The sequence below is a fragment of the Chelonia mydas genome, chromosome 2, assembly GCF_015237465.2.
Source record: "Chelonia mydas isolate rCheMyd1 chromosome 2, rCheMyd1.pri.v2, whole genome shotgun sequence".
Taxonomy (NCBI): domain Eukaryota; kingdom Metazoa; phylum Chordata; order Testudines; family Cheloniidae; genus Chelonia; species Chelonia mydas.
Window position 1 is genome coordinate 149062670 of NC_057850.1, and position 26831 is coordinate 149089500.

General features: G+C 43.8%; 2 protein-coding genes across 4 annotated transcripts in view; one reads left to right on the top strand and one right to left on the bottom strand.

The window, feature by feature from the left end:
* The window catches only part of LOC102935007 (dynein axonemal heavy chain 5), a 275261-nt gene extending 265568 nt beyond the window's left edge, over positions 1 to 9693 (bottom strand). Inside the window, 5 exon segments of the mRNA XM_043540319.1 lie at positions 754 to 828; positions 930 to 1118; positions 3532 to 3632; positions 8785 to 8950; positions 9367 to 9693. Coding sequence (XP_043396254.1) covers positions 754 to 828; positions 930 to 1118; positions 3532 to 3632; positions 8785 to 8950 — 531 coding nt within the window. The 5' untranslated portion in view covers positions 9367 to 9693.
* Positions 9694 to 16060: 6367 nt separating this feature from the next.
* Positions 16061 to 26831, top strand: part of EXOC3 (exocyst complex component 3) — a 35857-nt gene continuing 25086 nt past the window's right edge. The window contains exons 1-2 of one of the 3 annotated variants that reach the window (XM_037893404.2): positions 16061 to 16270; positions 24827 to 25017. In XM_037893404.2, coding sequence (XP_037749332.2) covers positions 16072 to 16270; positions 24827 to 25017 — 390 coding nt within the window. In that variant the 5' untranslated portion in view covers positions 16061 to 16071. Of the gene's footprint in view, positions 16337 to 24826; positions 25018 to 26831 lie in introns of all 3 variants that reach the window. The other 2 variants (XM_037893405.2, XM_043540320.1) reach the window with 2 other exon arrangements.

The window sequence follows — 26831 nt, forward strand, 5'->3', positions numbered from 1 at the left end:
CAGTGTAAGCTGGAGGAATCCTCAGCTACCCCTTTAGGGCAATTTTAAGGTCCCTTTGTGCCACTCTGGCATCACCAAATCACCTTAGTAGGGGTTAGGGATTTGGCCCTCTCTATTAATGGGGGAGCTTTAATAAGCATCCAGGGAGGGAGAAACATGGTACAGGGCACCATTCCCTCTCTCTCCACTACTTTAGTCTGCTTCTTTGCTCCCCTCCATAGTACGTAATAGAGAAGAACATGGGGGCCATTGTGATTTAGCAGGAACTGATACATTTTTCATTTTTTCTACTCTTTTGTCACTGTCACTAGAGCTGGGCATGGTTCAGACCAGAGGGGAAGAACGAAATAGTTGGTCCAAGTCTCCTGTTTTCACAATTAGTTCCCCTAGTTTTTGAGTGCCTTATCATAGTGAACAGTTTACCATAGTAAACAGTTTGCCAAAGTGAACAGTCAATCCCTTTTGAAATCTTGATAACTTCCTCTTTTGGCCATTTCTGAGTCTTCTGTTTTCTACTGAGATTAAGAATCAAACCATACCATACCATATCAAGAGAGGCTGCTCCAGTTCCCACTGAAGTCAATGGGGATTTTGCCAGTGACTTCAGAGGGAGCAGAATTAGACCTATGGTTTGAAAATACAAATGTATACGCAAGAGAATGCTCTTTAAGATTTTCTGATAAATATGAAATTGCCTTTCAAAAATGCTTTAATCTAACTTTGCTATTTGCAACAGTAATGCTAGAAACATACCTGCCATGCATCTTGGTAAAAGAAAAGTAACTTTTTAAGTCCGCTCTCTGCAAAAAATTCTCCTACAAGCTGAAACTAAAACAAAATTATAGTGCTAGTTAATTATAAAATATTCTGAGAAAAATCTGATGTATGGCAATTTAGGAAGCATTTAATACATACAAAATAAGTATTACCTTTTCATCAGAAATAACAAAGTCCTCTACTTCCTGTTCATTTAAGCCTATCCCATCTGCTAATCTTAATATCAAATACTTGTGTCTGTCGTCTAACCGAGCTCTTCTCTCCTCCTTGGTGACTTTGGCCTGCTTGGCCAATTCTTTCTTAGCTTCACTGGACAGCACTACATTTTTCTTCCCATTTGGCTAGAAGATAAAAATGTTTTAGAAAATATATTATTTTTCAGCACCCTTTTTCTCATTTAACATTTAAGCAGCATATGTTGTTGCTTTTTAAGACAGTTTCAAAAATTCTTTAAACAGGGAGATTTGATGGAAGGTACATTACTTGGCTTAGTGAAATGCTTCTTAACACATTTTAAAAAGTTTTTTAAGTTCTTATTTTACAGTAATTCAAACAGTTGCATAGATTGATATCTACAACATTGTACAAGAAAATACCATTAAAAAGTTAAATAAAAAAAAAAAGAGAGGAACATCAGTTCTAGGGAACTCACCAAGCCAAAAATATTACACATTATAGGGCCAGTACAATTAAAACTTCACATCTGCACCCCAGAAATAGAGGTGTATTCAGACCTAAATTCACAATAAAAACATATGTCAAAACTGGACCTAATCCATAGATGCTGAACTCTGGGAATCCAGCTTCCAAACCTCTAAGTGTTCATTTCTCAGCTTTTGGTCCATGCCCATCTCTACTGTCAGCACTGTGAACTACCATTGCAAGAGTGTTACTCAACAGAAACAAACAAACAGCTCCACAGCAAAATCACCATCATCCTCACTCTCCTTTCTCCCTGGAACATGTTTAATTGGGCTTTCAGATGTAGCTCAGAGAAGGACTGTAATAGAAATGGAAAGAGAAAAGCCCACACAGACAAAGGATTTTTAAACAATCTTCAGATCTATATAATAAGGAGGAAAGCACATGGTGAAGAAGAAATTTTGGAATAAATAGCAAATCTTTACCAATTTTATAAGAAGAAATATACATCTCATAGAAAAATGAAAAATAAAGATTCATTCCAATGAGCCAGGTCCTTGGTTTGTAGGATCCTCTGGCATAAAGCAGTCATACAGCCATCTTAACCACCAACCAGAGCATTCCCTTCATCTGCAGGAGACTGCTTGTGTGGTATGGGGCTGCCTTAGTGGCTCTTACAACTCCCCTCCTCCCTGTTCCCAGTGCAGGAGGTATAGCTGGGGAAAATGGGATGCAGCCACAATGTCCTTCTACTCCAGCAATCTCCAGCTAATGGAACAGCTCTTGGGGTACAGGACACTGAGGCACAAATTATAGCAGCTGTTAGCATGCTCTTAATTACCTCAGAGATTGGGTTGACCCCCACTTGGTCACTGAATTGGGGAGCATAGATGTGGCCTAAAGCCATCTTTTCCCCTACCTTTTAGTCTTGCACCAGAAAATCTGTCCTGATATTTCTAAGCATCCTTTCCTACCTCTCAGAAGCATTTCCCTTACCACAGGAAGAGGAGCTAAATAACTAGTTACTGGGCAAATCTATTGTTATGCCTCTAAGAGAAGCATTTTTCTGATCCACACAGAATTCTTCTATTCATGAGCCATCTCTATTATCAACGTATCAGCTATGACTTCCATGCCAGTAACAGATTTTGTTGTTTTGTATTAGACTATGCCAAGGATGAAAGTTCCAATTCCAGTATCCCTCAAGCCAAATGTCATTCAACAAGAGTCAGAAGACTTACCACTTGAATGTATAATTATTAGTGATAATGGCAAGGTATAACAGGAGTATATATGTTTAATTTAGAGCAGTTAGTGGTGCCATTCTTAAACAGCGCTCCAGATAATGTCACTGCAGTAAGAGTTTATTATCTCTGTGATAGATTAAATACTGGAAATTCAGTACCTCCTTGTCTCCTAATATGGTTATTAGGTGACTAATCAAGTATCATTTTATATATATCATCTGATGTAGGTTTTGTTGTTGTTGTTTTTTGACAATTCCACTGCTGTAGGATATTTTTAAATTCTTTTCTGAGTGAGGATTGTGACACAGAGAAGGTATACAGCAGATTGACATTTTTATTCAGATCATGAATGAAAGCAGAATGAGGATACACTCCTTAGCTGAATTATCTGGAATATATTGTAAGCTTCCTTCGCTTTGTTTGTGAAACACTTAGTCAAGTCTTCCTAGGTTATCTTTAACCTATGAAGACAAAGAAAAGGGGTGAACCAGTGTGTGACACTGAAACCAAATATAAAAATATTGTAACCACAGAAAATAACAGATCTGCTTCTGCACATGTCATGAGGGCTTCCTAGGAACTGCTGGTCATTCAACTGCAGCAGGCTGAAGGAACTCGGCATCATCCGAAAGGCACTTAGGCCTATATCCTCAAAGGTATGCAGGTGCCTAACTCCCATTGATTTCAATGGGAATTAAGCACCTAAATATCTTTGAGGATCCAGGCCTTAGCACCTTGCAGGTCTGTACCAAATTTAGCAACTACATTTTGACAATGAACCCTTCAGGAATGATCTGTAAAGGAAAAGCTTTGATAGTTAAAAGACAAAAGTTAGGTGACGAGCTTTTAAAATGAAATCGCTTGCCGAAACAGCAGCAGTTGAAGATGACACTCTTATAGCTGATCCTGGCTCAGTGATCTTCTTCTTAAAGGCACCTCCACGCCTGTGGCCCTTTCCTTCACCATCTAGGATAAAGAAATGGCAAGCTATAGTTATTCATATTAACTGGCTGTAGATGCAATACAGTGCATCTTTAACACCAGCAATCACAAGTGATGACAGATGCTTTATAGCAACTTTCCTATCTTTGAAAAGGAACCAAGGAAAATTCTGGGAATTATAGATCCGCGAGCCCTTCCTTGGTGCAAGTGAAACTGAGGGAGTGTCTATTTAACAACAGAATAGTACCACATGCACAATCATTTTGGTGATTTTTTTGTTACATGTTAATTGAAAAAAATTGTAACACTGCATCATACATCAAACAAATACATGCATATGTATTTGACAGGAAGAATGCAAAACTTTCCCTGAACTAATCCATAGTGCCATTACTGTCTCCTCAAGACCTACCTCTGTGACAGCGTCTCTAAGAAATCAATGCCTTTGGGCTTGATTTTGCTACCGTTACTCAAATTGTACCTTACCCTGTGAGCAGTACTTTTAATTTGGAGTGCAGCGCTCCTCAAGGAAAGTAATGTTTGCAGAACTGGACTACTTATAATTATTATTAGAAGAAAATTGAAAATGTGTAAATGTATATATTTAATTGTAACTGTCTCCCACTACTCTTTGTATGTCGCTTGTCTTGCAAGCTCGCTGTGGGAGGGATTGTGTCTTCATATATATTTGTACAGCATCTAGAACAATGAAGTCCTGGTCCTGATTGGGCCTCTGGATGCTATCATAATACCAATATTAAATAATAATAAAATCCACTTTGCAGTCATATATATGTTCAGGATACTGAAATATATCAAGTATGTGCTATCTAGAGCAAGTTGGAATACAGTCTTTTTTCCCCAATGGAAAATTTTGACAAAAAATTAAAATTTAAAAATTCAGTCAAAAACTAAAAACTTCTGGCTGAAAACCTAACATTATCAGCCTTGCAGCTGAAAATAAACATTTTTTATTCAAAATGCCTATATAGTGCCTCATGGGAGTTGTAGTTTAGTTGAAAAACCCAATTTTCTGTTTCAGTTTTGACAGAAGTTTTTTTTTACCAGTCCTAGAGCTATCCTTAAAAAACATACACCGATGCTTCATCAGTATTCTATCTCACTGGTGGGAAAGAATCCTGTACTGTGTGATTCCAGACAAATAACACAGACAGAAACTAAAATCGTGCCCCTCTAAAAATTAAAAGGACTCTGTGAACTTTGTTTTTTTTAAGTTGACTATTTTTTTAAAAATTCCAGTTTCTGGATAGAGCATCCTTTATTGTTCTGAATGGTCTTTCTATCTCTTATATTAAAAATATGATTTTCCTGCTCCCTTGATGTAATATTCCCATACATGAGGTTGCTTAAGTGCATTTCCTTTAAACACAATTATTCAAAATGAAGGAAATCACCAGGTAAACCAGTATCAACATCCATTTACATGCCTTACCACACAAATACACACACAGACTCCTCAGCCATACAACAAAGTTCCTTTCTTTTCCAAAACACAATTATCCACAATGCAAATCCTTTTCCTCACAGTCACACTAACTCACAACCTTAACATGATAAATTAATAATATCCTACAATATCCTGGACAAACCTTACTGAATTGAGTTTAATACTTTGGGGGTCCATAATATTCAAAATGTAAATGTTCAAGTGTTATTGTGAGATAATATGTAACTGCTCTCGGATGATGTCTGCAAAAGTAATTCTTTCAGTTATCAGTCCTTTGAAGCCACCTTCCTAGAGAGGTTCACATATATTGTTCAAACTGGATTCTCCAGGGACCAACAGACAAAGAGCGGATTTCTGGATAAGTAGCCTGGTTTTAAACAGCTTCAGAGCTTTTGATCTGATCCAGAAAATGGACAAGATCTTCATTCTACAGCAGGGGGAGGGTATTCATAGGGAACGGTTGGAAGGACTGACACTCTGACCAGAGCCTTTGGCCGGGGAGGATGGAGGATGATCTCCGGTAAGCTTATTAGCATGGGTAGGGGTTCTTTTATTGTTTTAATATGTTTTCTCTGTAGTGCTTTTACCTTAAGAATAAAATATGCTTGCTTAGGAAAAGCTGTGTGATAACTTATAACTGTGGGCACTCACGCTGTGTACTGTCACTGAGGGGACAGGCAAATAGGCCTGCTTAGGCAGACTCTTCTTTGCTGGGAATAACACAGTGAAGACAAGGAACTGTTCAACCTAGAGATACTCTGGTCAGGAGAGACAGGGACACAGGTCTCCACCCACGAAAAGCAAAGGCTGGGGAGCTGGAAGCCTGAGAGTGGGTGCCTTTGCTGGACCACTGAGGGGAAATGCAGGTGCAGTTGCCCTGAGCTTGTGTGTGACTGTGAAGAACTGGATGCATGCATGGTAGGTGGCTGTATGTTGGAATAGACAGGGAGTCTGTTGTGGAATGGAAGAGTCTGTGAGCGTGTCTGGCTATTAGGACATTTGGGTGTTGAGGTCCTGAATCAGCACTATATTGTTATGCTGGACGTTGGGAGGCTCCTAGCAAACATGTCTGATCTATGGACAATCAGAAACTACAGCGAAGCTGATGGTCATGCTTGTCACCTTCCATTCAGGTGAATGAGGGATCGATTAAATGCCCCTTCATTTAGTGATAGCTAAAACAATGAACGCCGTTGCCCAAGGACTAAAGTGAATGCAAACTCGGGTCCAGGGATTGATATGGTTGCTGCTGTCCATCAGGGCATGTGTAAATAGTGAACCAGAGAGCAGACACAAAGCAAAGAAAAAGCAGGAGAAATTCTGGTAATGTGGCTCTTGGGGCAGAGTGGTAGCTGGAAAGGCAGGCTTAGAGTTCTCCTAATGGAAACAAGCTGCCATGGGCATAGGCACCAATTCCGTGAATGCTCTGGGACTGGAGCACCCACAGGGAAAAATTAGTGGATGCTCTGCACCCACCAGCAGCCAAGCTCCCCGCCCCTCCCCTGGCCTCACCTCCTCCTCCCCTGAGCACAAGGCATCCCCGCTCCTCCCCTCCTCCCAGCGCTTGCCACCGCCAAACAGCTGTAGCAAGCTCTGGGAGGGAAGGGGGAGGAGCGGGAACGTGGCACGCTCAGGAGAGGAGACGGGGAAGAGGCAGGGCCGGGGATTTGGGGAATGAGTTGAATAGGGGCAGGGAGGGGGCAGAGTTGAGTCGGGGACTTTGGGAAAGGGGCGGGAGGGGGCGGGGCACGGCCGGGGCCAGAGGGGGGTCGAGCACCCACCAGCGCCATTAGAAGTCAGCACCTATGGCCATGGGTAGCACGTGAATCACCGGGTGGGAGAGGCTAGCCCTCTACCACACCCTTTCCACCCAAGGCCCCGCCCCTTCCACGCCCCCCACCGGAGCCCGGAGCCCCCCCACCGGAGCCGCTAGCTCCCCCCACCAGCCCAGGAACACCGGGAGGGCTGGCAGCACAGCTGCAGCCCCCCAGCCCTGGAGTGAAGGGAGAGTGGGTGGCACGGCCAAAACCCCCACCCAGCCCAGGAGCACAAGGAGGGCGGGTGGCACAGCCCAAGCTGGGGCTACCCCACAGGGAAACTGGACTCCAGCCACGAGCGGGAAGCAGGCAGAAAGGAGCCTGGGGGCAGAGCATGGGTGAAACCACACCTTACTATCTGGGGACACAGAGCAATGTCCAGAATATCTGTTAACTGCTCAGGCCAAAGGAACAACAGTAATAAGGTCACAGTCCTGCAAAGTGCTGAGAACTCTAGCCCTGATCTAGCAAAACACTCCAGAATGTGCTCACCTTTAAGTGTATGAGTGATGACAATGAAGACAATGGATTTACTCAGATGGTTAAAGCTAAGCACACGCCTAAGTACATTGCTGGATCAGGGCTGATGACCTCTGAGTTCAGGACAGGTATTAATGCTAGCTTGTTGACTTCCTTTGTGGACTATGAACTAAACTCTCCCAGGCAAGGGAGGATGAGACTGAATTGTTCTGACTCTGCCTCCAAACTGTGGAGGAACATTAGGAAAACTGAACCCCAGCAGAAATGCCTGGGGAGAAAAGGATTATTTTGGTGTGAAGGTTTTTGTTTCAAATTTTATTTGAGAGGCTTCGCAGCCAGTCAGGACAGAGCAAGATGGAAATAATTAAAAAGGGCTAGCTGGGAGAAGCAGACTCAGGGTCACAGCCTGCTATGCTTCCATAGCAGTATTAATAATATCCATTAAAGAACCTACTAATACCTTCTAAATACATTTTAAAATTAAGCTGGAAAGCTGTTAGACCCTGGAATTTCACCACTTTTCATACTTGCTACTGCCTCTAAGACTCCTCTGTTATTTCTTCATCTAAATTTTCATGATCAATCTCACATATTTTTGGCAAGCCTCCTACTTCCAGTTATGTTTTAATAACTTCAGCATATGGAATAACTAGAATATGAAAGTTACTATGATTACAATGGAAAATACACATATTTCACTAGGATGTGTAACTTCCTCTTGCTGATCATTTTAACCGGTGAGACTGCTTTTGAACCCCTTCAAGTTCATGAACCAACAACTTGTCACATGTATTTTCTTTCTCATAGAAATTCTGTTATATATACACCTTAGAGGTTTTCAGTAATGTTTATCATCAGCATATTCAATTTCCCCACAGTATTAGTTATCTGTCAACATTTTTTTCTAATCTGTAGTCCTATGAATCTGTTGCTACCTATTTTTGTTGAGCTCTTTCCTCTTTTGCTCTAGTTATTAGATAACTCCTAAATATTGCTTTTCCTGTCTCCTAAAGAAGCCCTCACCTTATTGTCTTTATCATTTAACTGAAAGAACTGAACAATATTGTCATGGATCCACAGGATCGGTGCTATGGCCCCAGCTTTGGAACAGTCTCTGGGAGGACCCCTTCAGCATGCCAGACTCCCTAGGAGTCTCACTCTTCTCCAGGATAAGCCACGCAACTTCACTGCCTCGTTAGGCCGCACCTCTGGGTTTTCAGCACCCCTGCTTCACACCATGAGCTTTGTGATTCTGAGCCTTTGTTAATTTAGGCCCTACCTTCCCTACAGCTGTAGGGGCCTGTTTTAAAGTGAAAAATTCCATTGAATAGTGAGTCTCTTTTTTTGTTCCTAGAAAACCATTTCCCAGATAGTGTCAATATAAAGCATTTCCCATTATTTCCTCCCCTACCTTTGTTGATAGTGATTAGAGGCGGACTGAGCTCAGTGTCAGGTTTGGAGACAGCTAAGGCCTCTCTTGGTTCTTGGACTGCTTCTTGCTGTGCAGGTTCAGGGGTAGCAGGGCTGAACTCAGCTCCTCCCCCTGATTCAGTCACACATCCCCCTGCCTCCTCCATCTGCAGCAGCACACAAAGTAACCAAAGACAATGAGATAGAAGATGACTGACAGCTGGACAGTGAAGTTCACAAACTCTCCTTGTAATGTTAAAAGAAAGGTGCACATTTACTACACCTTCAAGTTTTTTCCATTTATAGCATCCAACACTACAGAACAGGGGACTTTTGACTAGCAGTAAACAAAACCACTGATCCAATTGCTTTCCATCTCAGGATTTTGCAAATTCAGTTAAAATGGTACTTAGATTCAAACTACACGCAGCTTTAGTTTTGCAAAACTACTCCAGCTGGTGGTTCGCAAAACAATAAAAGCCCCTCTCTATTTGTCCTTAAGACAACTATCCTGAGAGTTTTTATGATTGTCTCTATCATTATCCCTTGCTCAGATTTGCAATTATTGGAGTTAGAAACTCACCCTTTTGGGGAGAGCGTAAGCTCCTACTGTAAGCTCTGTTGCAGGTCCTGCAGAGAAGCCTGGGGCACAGGGAATTGGGAGACTTGCTTACTCTCTCAGCAGGTTTTTGAGTTTGCTGTCTTCCCGGGCGCTCTGAATTCCTCAGCTGCTACAGCAATTCTTGCAAACCTAGCTAGAACTCCAGAGCCCTGGAGACACCTCATCCCTCCCTATTCCCCACTGTGCCTGCTGAGGTTTTCATTTCATTATTGCCCATCAGTCTTTTTCATGTAATTTAATTTTCTCTGTAAGAGAAGGGAAACCTCCAGACAAACAGCTCCCTTGAGCCTCCCCACTTGCTAATGTGCTGTTGCTATGGAGCATATGTACACACAGTGGAATTGTACACTGACTCATGGGAGGGCATCGTTAGCTGTATCCCAGCAATGAAGTGTTTCTTCTTAAAAACAACCTCCCAGAGAGCTGGAAATTCTTTGTATTCTCTTCAGGTTACATTATGCAATTGCCTGTGCTCTGTACACAAAGTAAAACTATTTCCCCATGTTTATTCCCCCCCTCCACCCCCACTGTTCCTCAGACATTCTTGTCAACTGCTGGAAATGGCCCACCTTGATTATCACTACAAAAGGTTCCCCCCACCCCCTCTCTCCTGCTGGTAATAGCTCACCTTAAGTGATCACTCTCTTGTTACAGTGTGTATGGTAACACCCATTGTTTCATATTCTCTATGTATATAAATCTCCCCACTGTATTTTCCACTGAATGCATCTGATGAAGTGAGCTGTAGCTCATGAAAGCTTATGCTCAAATAAATTTGTTAGTCTCTAAGGCTCCACAAGTCCTCCTTTTCTTTTTGCGAATACAGACTAACACAGCTGCTACTCTGAAACCTGTCATTTAGCAATTACTTTCACTTGGTATTTCATAGAATATCATAGAATATCAGCATTTCTCCATCTCCCTCTGCCGGGCCAAGGCTATTTAGAAATGAATATGAAATACATTCTATTGTTTTGCTATTTGTGTTGCTGCTGTAACTGACAATATCTAACATTTGTAATTTGTTTTAAATGTATTACCTGTAACCCCTCTGCGAGGTGGTGTCTGCAGGACAAGGGCTGGGTTCAATATCTTCTCGGGGCTCTCTTAACACAGCAAAACAGAAATGGCTCAAGCCTTCACCCAGTAACGTGGGAAAACTAAATACCACCCCTAAGTACCTCTAAGAGGCAACACTTCCCCACTCGCAAGCACAGAGTCTGCATATCACAAAAGAAAACTTTTATTGAAAGGGAACCCAGCATTAATTTAGGAAGACATCGCAACAACAATTCAAACTATAAGTAAACACCCACCCCACAGCACATTGGGTAGTGTCCCTTTCCTCAGTTACCCACCTCTGGTGTCAAAGTCCAATGGACAAATGTTCCTTTAACATGCCACTCCCCTTTCCCTCCGCTGCACTCCTCTCACGGTTGGTTGTCTGTGTCATGCTGTCTGCAGTGGCTCACAAGCAAGAATACCAAACCACAGCAGACTGTTAAGAAGCAGGGTAGACACCCCAAACTGGTGGTGTGTTCTAAAATTAGATTCACCAAGGCAGTAACAAATGTGAACTCCTGGATCACAATAACAGGCTTACCATGGAGTCACAGACAGGCCCCTTAGACCAGTGGTTTTCAAACTTTGTTTCTGGGAACCAGGTTGAAGAAAATTGTTGATGCCTGCGACCCAGTGGAACTGGGGATGAGGGATTTGGGGTGTGGGAGGGGCTCAGGGCTGGGGTAGAAAGTTGGTGTGCGGGGGTGACGGCTGCAGGGCGAGGCCGGGAATGAGGGGTTCAGGGTGTGGGAGGGGGCTCTGGGCTGGGGCAGGGGGTTGCAGTCCAGGAAGAGGTCAGGGCTCTGGGCTGGGGTTGTAGGCTCTGGAGTAGGGCCGGGGATGAGGGGTTTGGGTGCAGGAAGGGGTTCCAGGTTTGGGGGAGCTCAGGACAAGGGCAGAGGATTGGGGCACGGGGTTGGGATGCGGACTTACCTCTGGCGGCTCCCAGTCACCGGCGCAGCTGGGGTGCAGAGGCAGACTTCCCACCTGTCCTGGCACTGCAGACCATGCTGCACCCCGGAAACGACCAGCAGCAGGTCCGGCTCCTAGGTGGAAGCGCGCAAGCAGCTTTGCATGACTCTCGCCCACAGGACCCTTCCCCCTTCTCCCCTCTCCCCTGTTCCCATTGGCCAGTTCCCAGTCAGTCCCTGGACGATGCTCGGGGCTGGCACAGAGCCCCATGGCCCCCTGCCTAGAAGCCGGACCCCCTGCTGGCCACTTCCAGGGCACAGTGCAGTATCAAAACAGGTAGGCACCAGCCTGCCTTAGCTGGGCAGCACCACCGACGGGACTTTTAACGTCCTGGTCGGCAGTGCTGATCAGAGTGACCCAGTGCCTGACACGCCGCAACCCAGTACTGGGTCGTAACCCGAAGTTTGAAAAACGCTGCCTTAGACTCTCCAGTCTATCTTGCCACCCAGACAAATTGGACTTAGTGATAAATGGTCACTCACACCAAAAATCTTACAATATTCAGGTTGCTTCCTGTCCCAAGAGACCAGTCACTTACCCAAAGATCAATTGGTACCCTAGATCTTACACCGAAGACAATGCCCATAGCCAATCCTGTAATAAACCACATAAAGGTTTATTAACTAGAGAAAAGAAATTAGAGTTATTTACAGGTTAAAGCAAGCAGACATATCCGCACAACTGAGATATCTAAACCATAAGAGTGACAGAGTTGTCATGATCTGTCAATTCAAAGTGGACCCAGGGGTAACCCCTGGGGATCTCTGCTCAGTTTAGAGTCTCTGGCCCTGTCAGAATTTAAACAACAAAGAGAGATGGAAAACTTTCCTGTCACTTTGTTTTATTTCCTTCATTCAGCTTCAAATCCACAGGACATGCTTCCTTGCACGTAGCATTTCCAGGGTGTGATATGGCCATTAACCAGTCCTTTGTATTGTGATGTTCCTTGACGGTCAATCCAATTTTGATAGTCCATCTGAATGGGCAGAAGAGACAATTCCCATGCCTGAGTTCGCAAGTTCAGAGCAAACATTTTCAAAGTTTATAAAGCAAAATTTACGTATTTTCTTATAGCATGGAATACCGACATTATAAGTGAGATTAATGCATGAAGCAATTTACAAGCATTTCATAGCATTTAAACACTTCATACAGTCTAATAATATATTAACCTATTTTGAACAAAACTAACATATAGGTGACCTGGTCTGGTCTCCAGCTATGAGTTTTTTAGTTCTTAGCTAATTCCTGCAGCCTGGGCAAGAGCTAGCACTTGGTTTGTCAGCATCACAGTTTGAGGTCACAGAAGTCCCAGAATTCAGTGATGCATTTACATGGGTGCCCTTCTCACCCTGAAATCTGAGCAATGCCTCTACTGCTGCTGCCGTCAGCAACCACTGCCACAGTTGGCCACTGGCAGCCACCTCTGCCACTGCTCAGCGCTGCTGCTCTCTCTAATGCTGTTTGCCGCTATCTCTGCCACCACTTGCCACTGTTATCTCTGCCACTGCTTACTGCCACCTCTGCAATGCCGAGTTCTGAGGTTCTGCCACTTAGCCCAGTTCTTAGTGATTTCAGCTCGATTTTACTGGGTAATGGGGAACTTCACTGCTACTCCAGCCTCTGCATTGTCTCTCACTGCAACGCTGCCTGTATAATTTGAGCCGGGGTTCTGGAAGCATAAACCCTGAAAATAGCCATTTTTTAAAAAGTTTCTAGGTGCTTTTTTTTTTTTTTTTTTTGCCCAGAGCTAGAATCATAAAGTCATAGAACTGGAAGGGACCTCGAGAGGTCATCCAGTGCAGACCCCTGCACTCATATTACAAATCATATTATTGATGTGGTGCAAGGTCTACGTCTGTTGAGTTTTCCCCAAGATAGTGCATGGCACACACTAAATCTTTGGGGGACCCAAATTGAGAACAGTATTTAAGAAAATGTACATTTTTACACTGCCCATGCACGAGTACAGAAAAATGGCTAGAATGTTTCCAACCTGGCCATTTTATGCACTTTAAACTCAACTCTTGTAAGTGCTCTAAAATCCAGTTACTCAGATTGCTTTAAATTTGGTATCCCTCACGGAAACACGAGGCAGTCCAAAGGTGAGACCAAGGGGTTTCAGGCCATCCCCCCAAAATTGTTCTCTTCTGCTGCCTTGTTCTGTTAAACTGAGATTAATGACTGGATGAATCACAGACCTCGTGATGACTGTGAATTCACCCTTCAATTAACACAACTAAGGATAAGTTCGTCAAAACCCCCACCTAAGACATAAGGAGTATTGAACTCAGTGACTGGTGGTTGCTGCAAATTTGTGAGTCATGGGTGGCAATTTCATTTTGGGGGGAACACAATCAAAAGTATTTTCTGGGAAAATATAAGATGTGAATGCTTCCCATGGGAGAAGTTTTGGGGATGGAGAAGTGCGGGAAAGGGAGAGAAGGGTTTGGGGCTGCACTACGGTTTTGGGGATGGATGGTAGGCAAGTGAGAGAGATTGGGGGCTCAGGTGAAGGTGACATGGGATCCCCAAGCTCTGCCAGTGCATCCCAACTCCCTGGCCCTCCCATTTCTACCATTGGACCCTATCCTTCCTGCACCCCAACCACCCTGCACCCCAGCATTACAAGTGCACTCAATGCTCCTGATCCCAACCTTCCTGTACCTCCCAGCTCTACCAGTGCACCCCAATGTCCCTGCACCACCAGCTCTGCCAGAACACATCCAGTCCTGCACTCCACACTCTGCCAGCACATCCCACCCAATCCTGCATCCCATGGGCGGCACATGAACCGCCCCCAGTTCGGGGAGGCTGGCCCCCGGCCCTACCACTTCTGCCCAAGGCCCCTCCCTCACCCAAGCCCCCCACCATGCATGGAGGAGACCCGCCCCAGTCACCCCAAGTCCTGACCCACGGGTACTCCCCAAGTCCCAGCCTGCTGGCTGCCCCACCCCAGTCCCGGCTCGAGTGGCCCCAACCCCGGAGCACCGGGCAGCCCAAGCACCAGGTGGTAGGGTTGCCAACTTTCTACTTGCACAAAATGAAACACCCTTGCTCCGCCCCTTCTCCAAGGCCCCACACCCACTCACTCCAACCCCCCTCCCTCAGTCGCTCACTCTCCCCCACCCTCACTCACTTTCACCAGGCTGGGGCAGGGGGTTGGGGTATGGAAGGGAGTGAGGGCTCCAGCTGGTGGTAGTGGCTCTGGGGTGGGGCCAGAAATGAGGTGTTCAGGGTACAGGAGGGGGCTCCGGGCTGGGGATTGGGGTGCAGGGGGGGTGAGGGCTACAGCTGGGGGTGTGGGCTCTGGGGTGGGACCAGAAATGAGGGGTTTGGGATGCAGGAGGGGGCTCCAGGCTGGGGCCAAGGGGTTCAGAGTGCAGGAGGGAGTGCAGGCTCTGGCAAGGAGTTAGGGTGAGGGAGAGAGCTCTGAGCTGGGGCAGGGGGTTGGAGTATGGGATGCAGGCTCCAGCCAGGGAGCACTTACGTCAGGCGGCTCCCAGAAACAGCCAGCATGTCTGGCTCCCAGGCACAGGGCCTGGGGGCTTTGTGTGTGGCCACAGGCACCGCCACTGCAGCTCCCATTGGCCGCAGTTCCCAGCCCATGGAGGCTGCGAAGTTGTCGCTCAGGGTGGGGGCAGTGTGCAGAGCCCCCGTGGCCACCCCTGTGTCTAGGAGCCTGACATGCCGGCTGCTTCCGGGAGCCACGCGGAGCCAGGGCAGGCAGGGAGCCTGCCTTAGCCCCACTGCGCCACTGACTGAACTTTTAGCAGCCCGGAGCCGCCAGTGTCTATTTTCTGCCAGATGTTCCGGTCAAAGACCAGACACCTGGCAACCCCACTGGGAAGCCTCAGCCACCGAGTGCTGGGTAGTCCTGGCAGCCCCAGCACCACATGCTTCGGGGGAGTGACTGAGCAAGGGCAGGAAGAGGAGTAGCCTGCGCTGGGGCCAAGGGAGAAGAGCAGGATGCATGAGGGGACCTTGGGGTGAAGTGTGGGCAGGGCCTGGCTATTAGGGGAGGATTAGCCTCCCCTGGCCTACAATACCCACCACCCATGCTGCACCCCCAACTCTGCCAGTGCACTCCAATCCCTTTGTGCCCTCCATCTCTGCCACTGCAGCCCAACCCTCCTGCATCCAACAGCTCTTCCAGTGAAGGAGACAGGTGTGCATGTGAAACTGGACTGGCACAAAGAGCCAGGGGTGGGGAAGAGACAGGCAGTGACAGGGACAAGCTGGATGTGGGGGGTGGTCAAGCTTGGTGGGAACAGGCAGAAGGCCTGTGCCCACTACAGCACACTCCCCTGTCCCTGCACAGCCTGGCATGGAGCCCAAGATCCCTGTGTTTCATCCCGCCTCTGCTGTCCAAAGACCAGTGAAACCCACTGGCAAATGTGTATCTCACTCTCTCGGGCTGTCCGCACAGAGGATGACAGCCTACTGCTGCTGCACTCACGCCACGGGCGCGGGCAGTGGAGCCAGGCTGAGGAATAGCTTCCACGCTGCTCTCCCGGGGGACGCTTTCAAATCCCGCCCCATGAGCACAACGGGGGAAGGGCGCGAAGCCCCTCTGTAGGACACCGCGAGCCCCCACACAGGTAGCATTGAAGGGCTTTCAGCGCAGGCGCAATGGAGAATTGGGAGGGAGGGGAATGGGAAAGGGTTCGGCGCAAGTGCAATAGGAGAAGCGGGGGGGGGGGGGGAGAATTGGTTCCGCGCTTGCGCAGTGAGCCTGAGGTGCCGGACTGTCCCTCTACGATTCCGGCGTCGAGGGCGGCGCCTGCGCACTGCGCGCCTGTCAGTGGCTTCCTGGGAGCTCGCAGTGCAGGTAACGAAGTGGCAGTTTTCGAGGCCAGTGTCGCTCCGCCTGGCCCCTGCCGGGAGCCGGCTGCGGGTGGGCCCGGTGGCCTCTGGGCAGGGCCGGGCTCTGGGACCAGGGAGTCTCCCACGCGGGGCCGGGCGCGGCGGGAAGCCGCCCCTGCCACAGACCGCAGCCGGCCCGGGTGCGGGGCGGGTTGGGGGATGGGAGTGGGGGCGGGTGAGGCTGGCCCAGGTGGGTTTGGCGCCGGTGGGGGCGGGTGAGGCTGGCCCAGGTGGGTTTGGCGCCGGTGGGGGCGGGTGAGGCTGGCCCAGGTGGGTTTGGCGCCGGTGGGGGCGGGTGAGGCTGGCCCAGGTGGGTTTGGTGCTGGTGGGAGAAGATCAGGATGGTCCTGTGGTGGGTTTGGTTTGATGAGCTGTGCAGATATTGTGAGGAGCAACAGTTTTCCTTTTCCTTGTGTGTGGCGGTGTGACCCTAACTCAGGACAACCTGGGGCCCTGTGCAGGTCCCAACCACCATCAGCTCCTTTTCCTTTGTACTGTTGGGATGCAGGTGCAGTGGGATAGATCAGATAGGCCCTGTCCATGTGGTATTCTTTCAAATAGAGTTCAGGTGTCCTTGTATTATTTCTGACCTTGGAGGGCTCTGGTCTGAATTGTAGGATTTGTTATCTTTTATTTGCAGAGGCCAGTGCAGAAGAGTAGCCAGGGACTCTTTAAGCAACCCTCTTCATTGCTCATGGCTTATGGAGTCCAAATATCACATGTGTTCAATGTGGGAAGCAGTTTTAAATGTTGCCCTGTTACTTCCCTGATGTAGTTGCTGTCCTGAAGAAGTTGTGCATTAGGAGCCTCTCCTGAAGCACAGAAGAAAGAGGGGGCAGGGTGGCCCAAATTAGTCTTTACTCTTTTTTTCTCCTCTTAGTTCCTTACCACTCATGACAAAATCCCAATTCTCCCTTATATCTTGCAGCGCTCTGCTCCCCAACTCTTCTTTTCTCTGTCCCTTGAAAAATGTCAGTCTCATAATTCAGTTGTACAAACTTGTTTTAAAACAAGTATTGTAACATTAATTTAGATATCTATATTAGCTCCCTTTGTGAAAGCGCCTTGGGCACTTTACATCAGTAAAAATTTTAAACAGAATGTCAGAAACCTGTATTATTTTTCTCTCATTGCCCAGAACTTTGTAGTTGCAAAAAGTTCTTTCAGAATTAGTTCTTAAGTTATAGTCCAATGTTTATATTCAGCGTGATTCCAGGTTAGGACTGGAGATTTCAGCCTTGGGGCTTAAGCTTCCCCTGAATGAAGCATCAAGCAGATCTGAGATAAAAAGGATCAGGACCCAAGGGTCTTTTATACAGATCCAGGCCTTCTCTTGACAGATAAGAGTTCTTAGGTGAACAACAGGCAATCATGGGAACTTTGAAGGAGGTCTATTTCCTAAGCATTACCAGTAGTTAGCTATACAAATTAACATAAGGCAATTTATCCATTAGGCTGTCTATCACAAACTTTAAAGAGGCATATAGACAAAGACATTATTTCACCCAAGATTAATCTAAATGTTAATATTTCCTTTTGATATTTGAATCAACAGGTATAGTGACAGACAGGAACTGCCTGTTTAGATGGCTAACATTTAACAAGATATGAGTACACACTCGGGCTGTCAAGCAATTAAAAAATTACTCGCACGATTAAAAAAATTAATTGCACGATTAAACAATAATAGAATACCATTTATTTAAATATTTTTGATGTTTTCTACATTTTCAAACATATTGATTTCAATTATGACACAGAGTACAGAATGTACAGTGCTCACTTTATTTTTGATTACAAATATTTGCACTGTAAAAACAAAAGAAATAATATTTCAATTCACCTAATACAAGTACTGTAGAGCAATCTCTTTATCATGAAAGTTGAACTTACAAATGTAGAATTATATACAAAAAGTTTTATTTTTGAATGCAGTTACTATGTGAAACTTTAGAACCAGAAGTCCATTCAGTCTTACGTCAGCCAGTTGCTCAGACAAACAAGTTTGGTTACAATTTCTAGGAGATCATGCTGTCCACATTATGTTTACAATGTCACCTGAAAGTGAGAACAGGTGTTCGCATGGCACTGTTGTAGCCGGTGTCACAAGATATTTACGTGCCAGATGTGCTAAAGATTCACGTCCGTTCGTGCTTCAACCACCATTCCAGGGGACATGCATCTATGCTGATGACGGGTTCTGCTTGATAACGATCCAAAGCAGAGCAGACCGATGCATGTTCATTTTCATCATCTGAGTCAGATGCCACCAGCAGAAGGTTGATTTTCTTTTTTGGTGATTTGGGTTCTGTAGTGTCTGCATTGGAGCGTTGCTCTTAAGACATCTGAAAGCATTCTCCACTCCTCGTCCTTCTCAGATTTTGGAAGGCACTTCAGATTCTTAAACCTTGGGTTGAGTGCTGTGTCTATACTTAGAAATTTCACATTGCGTTTGTCAAATCTTCTGTGCAAGTGTTCTTAAACGAACATGTGCTGGGTCATCATCCAAGCCTGCTATAACATAAAATATGTGGCAGAATGCAGGTAAAACAGAACAGGAGATATACAATTCTCCCCAAAGAAGTTCAGTCACAAATTTAATTAACGCATTTTTTTTTAACAAGCATCATCAGCATGGAAGCATGTTCTTTGGAACGGTGGCCGAAGCATGAAGGGGTGAATGTTTAGCATATCTGGCACATAAATACCTTGCAACGCCGGCTACAAACATGCCATGCAAATGTCTGTTCTCACTTGAAGTTGATATTGTAAATAAGAAGCAGTCAGCAGTATCTCCCATACATGTTGTTTGTCTTAGCAATTGGCTGAACAAGAAGTAGGACTGAGTGGACTTGTAGGCTCTAGAGTTTTACATTGTTTTGTTTTTGAATGCAGTTATGTAACAACAACAAAATCTACATTTGTAAGTTACACTTTCACGATAAAGAGATTTCACTACAGTACTTGTATGAGGTGAATTGAAAAATACTATTTCTTTTATCATTTTTACAGTGCAAATATTAGTAATAAAATAATAATATAAAGTGAGCACTGTACACTTTGTATTCTGTGTTGTAATAGAAATCAATATGTTTGAAAATGTAGAAAAATATCCAAGAATGTTTAATAAATTTAAATTGGTATTCTATTGCTTAAGAGTGCCATTAATCACAATTAATTTTTTTATCGCGATTAACTCAAAAAAATTAATCGCGTGAGTTAACTGCAATTAATCGACAGCCGTAGTACACACATACAGTTAGTGTCACCTCTAATTTCTAACAATACAGTGTAGGTATACATTTCAAAGTTCTAGCCTTTCTACCATGGAATGGCCCTAATTACCATTTTATACTTTCTAACATGTCTCTACAGATTGGCTCTGGTTCATTTATCCTGCAAGCTGCTTAACCCTTTCTGGCCATGCCTCACACTTTGTATAAGATTCATTGCAATTATATAACAGCAATGATTTGCATGATCATATTTTAATTAGCTAATATCACAGGGGGCATCACAGGATGTGTTATTGGGGGGGGGGGAGATATGACTGGGTGGAAGTTCCCTACTGTTGTCCGAGTCCAATCAGAGAGTAGAGTCTCTGTGTTAATTTTCATAGTCCAACCTCTGGCCTCCTTGGGGTGCAGAGGAAGACAGGGTAGTCGTTCCAGTGTCTGCTGCTGAGGTTTCTCATAGTTTTCCCAAACAGCAGCAGAGTGAAACTGACATGATTTTTGTTAGCTTGCTGCTACCTTCAGTGTTGAGTAGTAGCAGTGAACTAAATAGTCTTGTTAATTGCACTCTGAAGCTGCTTAGGAAAACCATGAACAGCAGCAAAGGCACTGAAGTTGTCTGTCTACACTCTGAGAGAGACAATACGTCACTGGTTAATAAGTTCACATTTAGAAGATTACCTTGACAGCTCTAAATCTGAAAACCTTATTTTTAACTTAATTTTATAAAGAACTTAAACTTTAACAGCTTAGACCTTCTTACTTACCAGAATAATACCTCTTATGTGCTACTAATAAGTGAATTTTTCAAATTCTATTAAATGATATAATAATTTACTAATAAAGCCAACAAATCCAGCATATACACTTTACTTGTGTCTGTCCAGGAGGAGATTGTCAACCATCAATGAAAATACCATCTCTATACTAAATCCACATCTGAAATTAAGTTAGTGGAGACTGAAGATCAGATTGAGATGAGTCTGGAAAGCCCGCAAAGCCCCCTTATTAAAACAGTTTGTTAAACACAGGGGTTTAGAGACAGGTGGTACTGGGACTAAGATTGTTAAAGTCAAGAAATGGTTCCTTGAAGTGGGGCCTCACCAGTACCTTTTCAAAAATAGTTGACACCTTCCCTTTACAAAGGAAAGTGTCAATGATCCTCATAGATCAGGGTGGGCAAGCTAATGTCCAGCCTAAACCTCCCTTTATGCAATTTAAGCTCATTGCTTCTTGGCCTATCCTTAGAGATTAAGAAAAACAATTTTTCTTCCTCCTCCTTGTAACAACCTTTCACATACTTGAAAACTGTTATCATGTCCCTTCTCAGTCCTCTCTTTTCCAGACTTAACAAACCCAGTTTTTTGAGTCTTCCCTCGTAGGCCATGTTTTCTAGACCTTTAATTATTTTTGTTACTCTTCTCTGGGCTCTCTCGAGTTTTTCCACATTTTTCCTGAAATGTGCCAAGAACTGGACACAGTACTTCAAATGAGGCCTAATCCGCGTGGAGTAGAGCAGAAGAATTCTCGTGCCTTGCTTACAACACTCCTGCGAATACATCCCATAATGATGTTTGCTTTTTTTGCAACAGTGTTAAATTGTTGACTCATATTTAGCTTGTGATCCACTATGATCCCCAGATCCCTTTCCGCAGTACTCCTTCCTAGGCCGTCATTTTCCATTTTGTATGTGTGCAACTGGTTGTTCCTTCCTAAATGGAGTACTTTGCATTTGTCCTTATTGAATTTCATCCCATTTACTGCAGACCGTTTCTCCAGTTTTTCCAGATGATTTTGAATTTTAATCCTATCCTCCAAAGCACTTGCAACCCCTCCCAGCTTGGTATCGTCCACAGATTTTATAAGTGTACTCTCTGTTCAATATCTTCATCAATGATTTAGATAATGGCATAGAAACGGACCCAGAACTGATCCCTGCGGGATCCCACTCGTTATGTCCTTCCACCATGACTGTGAACCACTGATAAGTACTCTCTGGGAACGGTTTTCCAACCAGTGTTGCATCCACCTTATAATAGCTCCATCTAGGTTGCGTTTCCCTAGTTTGTTTATGAGAAGGTCATGCGAGACAGTATCAAAAGCTTTACTTTACTTTCTTTACGTTAATACAACTACAATACCCACCTGCTGAAGTGAAGAAACAGATTGACGGAGCCAGAAAAGTACCCAGAAGTCACCTACTACAGGACAGGCCCAACAAAGAAAATAACAGAACGCCGCTAGCCATCACCTTCAGCCCCCAACTAAAACCTCTCCAACGCATCATCCAGGATAGGTTGTAGATCCTTAAGGACGACCCATCACTCTCACAGATCTTGGGAGACAGGCCAGTCCTTGCTTACAGATAGCCCCCCAACCTCAAGCAAATGCTCACGAGCAACCACACACCACACAACAAAAACACTAACCCAGGAACCTACCCTTGCAACAAAGCCTGTTGCCAACTGTGTCCACATATCTATTCAGGGGACACCATCATAGGGCCTAATCACATCAGCCACACTATCAGAGGCTTGTTCACCTGCACATCTACCAATGTGATATGTGCCAGCAATGCCCCTCTGCCATGTACGTTGGCCAAACTGGACAGTCTCTATGTAAAAGAATAAATGGAACAAATCAGACATCAAGAATTATAACATTCAAAAACCAGTTGGAGAACACTTCAGTCTCTTTGGTCACTCGATTACAGACCTAAAAGTGGCAATTCTTGAACAAAAATACTTCAAAAACAGACTCCAATAAGAGTTGAATTGGAATTAATTTACAAACTGGATACAATTAACTTAGGCTTGAATAAAGACTGGGAGTGGATGTGTCATTACACAAAGTAAAACTATTTCCCCTTGTTTATTCCCCCCCTGCCCCGTTCTTGTCAACTGCTGGAAATGGCCCACCTTGATTATCACTACAAAAGGTCCTGTTCCCCCCCCCCCCCCCCGCTGATAATAGCTCACCTTTCCTGATCACTCTTGTTAGTGTGTATGGTAACACCCATTGTTTCATGTTCTCTGTGTATATAAATCTCCCCACTGTATTTTCCACTGTATGCATCCGATGAAGTGAGCTGTAGCTCACAAAAACTTATGCTCAAATAAATTTGTTAGTCTCTAAGGTGCCACAAGTACTCCTTTTCTTTGTGCAAAAACTTTACTAACATCAAGATATACCAAGTCTACTGCTTCCCCCCCTATCCACAAGGCTTGTTACCCTGTCAAGCTATCAGGTTGGTTTGACGCAATTTGTTTTTGATAAATCCATGCTGACTGTTACTTATCACCTTGTTATCATCTAGATGTTTGCAAATTGATAGCTTAATTATTTGCTCCATTATCTTTCCGGGTACAGAAAGAAAGCTGACTGGTTTGTAATTTCCTGGGTTGTCTTTATTTCCCTTTTTATCGATCAGCACTGTATTTATTTACATTTATGAACTTGCCACTGAAATAAGTTGCTTTTTTTAACAATGCAAAAACAAATTAGGTTACGTATATTGTAATGCAATTTATAAATTAGGTGTTGGTCTTTGGCGGATTTGGGAATTTACGCGATACTTAGGGTATCTCTAAACTGCATATGGGAGTGAATTTCCCAGCCCAGGTCCACAGACTCATGTTAGTAGGGGTTGTGCTAGAATACTAAAAATAGCTGTGTAGACATTGCTTTGATGTTGTAGCTCATGCTGGAACTGGGCTGGGAGGCTTACTCCCAGATGCAATGTAGACATTCTTAGTGACAGAGTGTGAGAACATACGGTTTTCGGGTTTTGTTTTTCAGTGCATTTTTGTGTTTAGATAAAAGCCTTCAAAAATGTCAGACTTGACGTATATTCTTCAAATCAATACTACATATGTGCTTGTGCTTTGTCTGGAAAAAAATGTTTTGAAATAACAAAATACTTGAAGTGTCAAAGGAGTGTATTGAGTGTTTGTGATACTTCTCCCTTTAACAGAAGGATATACTGTGTTTTTTCTTTGAATAGATTGTTTGTTCGAATATGGGAAGGGGAAGTGGATAAGAAGTGGGAGGATATTAATACCCAGACGAAAACTGGTAGGATGAAGTTAAGACTGAGGGTACATATCAGTAATTTAGGATAAAATACATTACAGGAATATTGTAATTATAAAAAAAAAAATTAGATTCCCAGGGAATTCAGAATTAAGGTTAAATTTAAAAGAAATCCAAAGATGTTAAAGTATGAAAATGCAATTTGGGTTCCCAAACAAGCTTAATTTTTCCCCATTGCAATAGAATAATCGTACAATTATGCTTAAAGTATTTGTGGTGTTGATTAAACTTATTTTTAAAAGACACATTGAATTTTTTCTCTCCCCCCCCCCATGAGAAATCCTACAAAAATTGCTCTATATCAAAGTGGCTTCTATTATTTCCAGTGGGACAGAAGCCACAGGTTACCCTCAGTTGAGATGCCCTCTTTCAAATTAGCTTCTTCCTCCCATTTTTCTCAATAGAGGTGAAGCCAGCCTACTTTCAAGGAAGATGGTAGCTCCCAATACTGTTAAGAGGTAGAGAGCAGCATGGTGAGGTGCTGGTGAATGGTGGCATTGGCCTTCTTTGTTTGCTGCTAGTAAAATGACAGACATTTTGAAAAGTGCTTTTTTTTTTTGGTGGAATTATCTGAAGAAGATTGTTGTTCAGTAAGGCTGGTGTATAAACTTTTCCCTTCTGAATGATAAAGGCAAAAATGACCATTAATCTTAAATCTTCAAATGTACCTTCTGCACAAGATTTCACTGAGTTTTAAAAACATGGGAAATTTGAAGAGAGGGCCCTCCATGATTTGCATTCCTGGGTGCTAGATCAGAGGAGTCCTTGTCCTCCAAGCACAAGAATAGCTGTTTTATATGGCTCTTGCATGGAGAATTCCTCCTCATATGCCTCTCATTCCCCCTTAGCATCCACTCTAGGTGCATAATCTGTATCCTGATTTGCAAAAGGAAAATATTAGGTTTGCAATCAAATTGTTGACAAACTTAATTAGAGCAATTTGTATAGCAGTGTTTTAAGGAAGAACTATTAACCAAAGGAAATGCTTAAAGTAGAGCGATACAATAAAATGCTTAATTTTTTAAAATATTTTGCTGTGTCTTACTGGTGTTTATAATAGTGATGCTATTTGTTACACTCTTGTTGCCAAAATTGGCTTTCTCTCTAAGTAATATATTGGAACTTTTTATTCAGAAGTGATAAGTAACTATCAAATTGAAATAGATTTTTCTAAACATTTTATGCTTTTCATCCAGGCCTGTTAAATTATGAAGGCTTTTGCATTTTGAGACACTGCTCAACAATGGAGGAAACAGACAGGGAAGCAGTTGCAACAGCTGTACAAAGAGTAGCTGGAATGCTTCAGCGACCTGACCAATTGGATAAAGTGGAGCAGTACCGCAGGAGGGAAGCTCGTAAGAAAGCCTCAGTGGAAGCTCGACTAAAGGTATGAAACTAATAGAGCTGAGCATCAACAAAGTGCATAACAAAGCAGAAATCTTTACTTTGTGTTCAGATTTTTCTAAGTCGTGGAGTTTAGTCTTTGCTCAGTACAATCAGTATGCCAAAGAACAATTGTACAAAATGTGCTAAATTTTGCATGAATGAAAGCTGTATATTGATTGTAACTTCATAATTCATTGTGCTTCTAGATAATCACTCAAATACCCTGAATACCCTCAGACCCTACAACTGCTACCGTTCCGCACTAGGCACCCTCTATTCCTTATGAATTTTAATACCTAAGCAAACAAGGCTCTGTTATAATAATTGGCAATTAATGTTTCAATAAAAGTTGAAGATTGCTTCTCAAAAAAGATCCATTCTAAAAATTTAGCAACTGATTTTACTTAGGTTTATAGAGGATCCCTGCAGATTCTAAAGAGTGTAGTATATATGATTCAGGAAGGGAAAGGCACCTGTGTCCTGTCTGAAGGCTGGAAAAATCCTTTTCCTGTTTGCCTTTATTTAAATGTTTAGATGTGTGAATTTGTTGAATTCTTATTAAATTTAAATTATTTTAAGCAACAATAATTTGCGATATGCATCTGAATATCTCTTAGTGCCAGTAGGCTCTTAAATGAGGAGTATTATTCTCCCTGTATCTGCAGAAGGTTGGGGTAGAAGGTTTTTTCAAGGAAATGAGAGTGGAACTTCATAACTTTGTTCCCCTTTCCTGAAGATCCAGTACCCTAATGATCAAAGGAGGGGAACTGACAAGAATTTCTTATCTCAGTTTTAATAATCCAGCTAAGGGAAGGTTCACAGTTATGAAAATGGAAATGAAAGTTAAGTGGCAATTCTGATAGATGAAGTAGTAAAAGACCTGGTATCTATCTGTAGCTGTATTGGGTCTGCAGTGATGACAGAAAAATATGGTATTATAATTAAGAACTGCATATCTGACTTGGAAGACACATAGGGAGCAGATATTTAAGAATAACACTTGCAGTTCATTTGTTCTGAGGATCTCAAAATGCCTTAAAAACATCTAATTAATTTAGCCTCACAATACCTCTTTGAGGATACAAAAGTATTCAGGGCTCCCACTTGGTTCTAGAGCTTCCATTGTGAGATTGCCAATAACTTCTATAACTCTGAAGGCTTTTTGTCATGTTCAGGGTGCTGGTTTGCATGTCATGTTCAACTAAACCACTAATACCTCAGTTCCGCCAGAATACTTCAGGTCAGTTCTTTTCTGACTGAGGTAAGCAACAGAGCTTCCACTGACCTGTAGTGGCTTTTGACATATCTTTTGAAGTCTCTTCCAGTTTCCAGACCTACTGTTTTCTTTTCTGATTACCCTGTTCCATCTTGGTCATTCTTCATTTTTAAAAATTACTTTATTTCGTGGTCTGACTTCCATCAACCCACTGTATTATGTTAACCCACTGTACTGGACACGCTTCGATGCATCCCAGCTGATCTTAAATGTTGTCCCACGCTGGAGACCTAATTGAAGAGTTTTTGCTTGATAGGTGCAGCTGACTGTTATAGAACTGTGAGCCACTGTTACTATTCCCCTGCCTTTACAAAAGTGAGAGCTTTGCTGCTGCTAAGTTATGTTGGCTTCCTGTCACACCAGCCTGTCTGCCATGCCAGCAAACTCTTCAAGACTCTACCAGTCTAAACCTTGCCTTGCAGGTCAGTGAACCCCAATTCCCGAGTTCCCCGGAGATTGTCCCCCCTAGAGTGTCCAGTCCTGCTCACTGGACACTCATAGAAATTAGTAGGTTTGCTGCTTCAAAAGAGGCAGAGCAC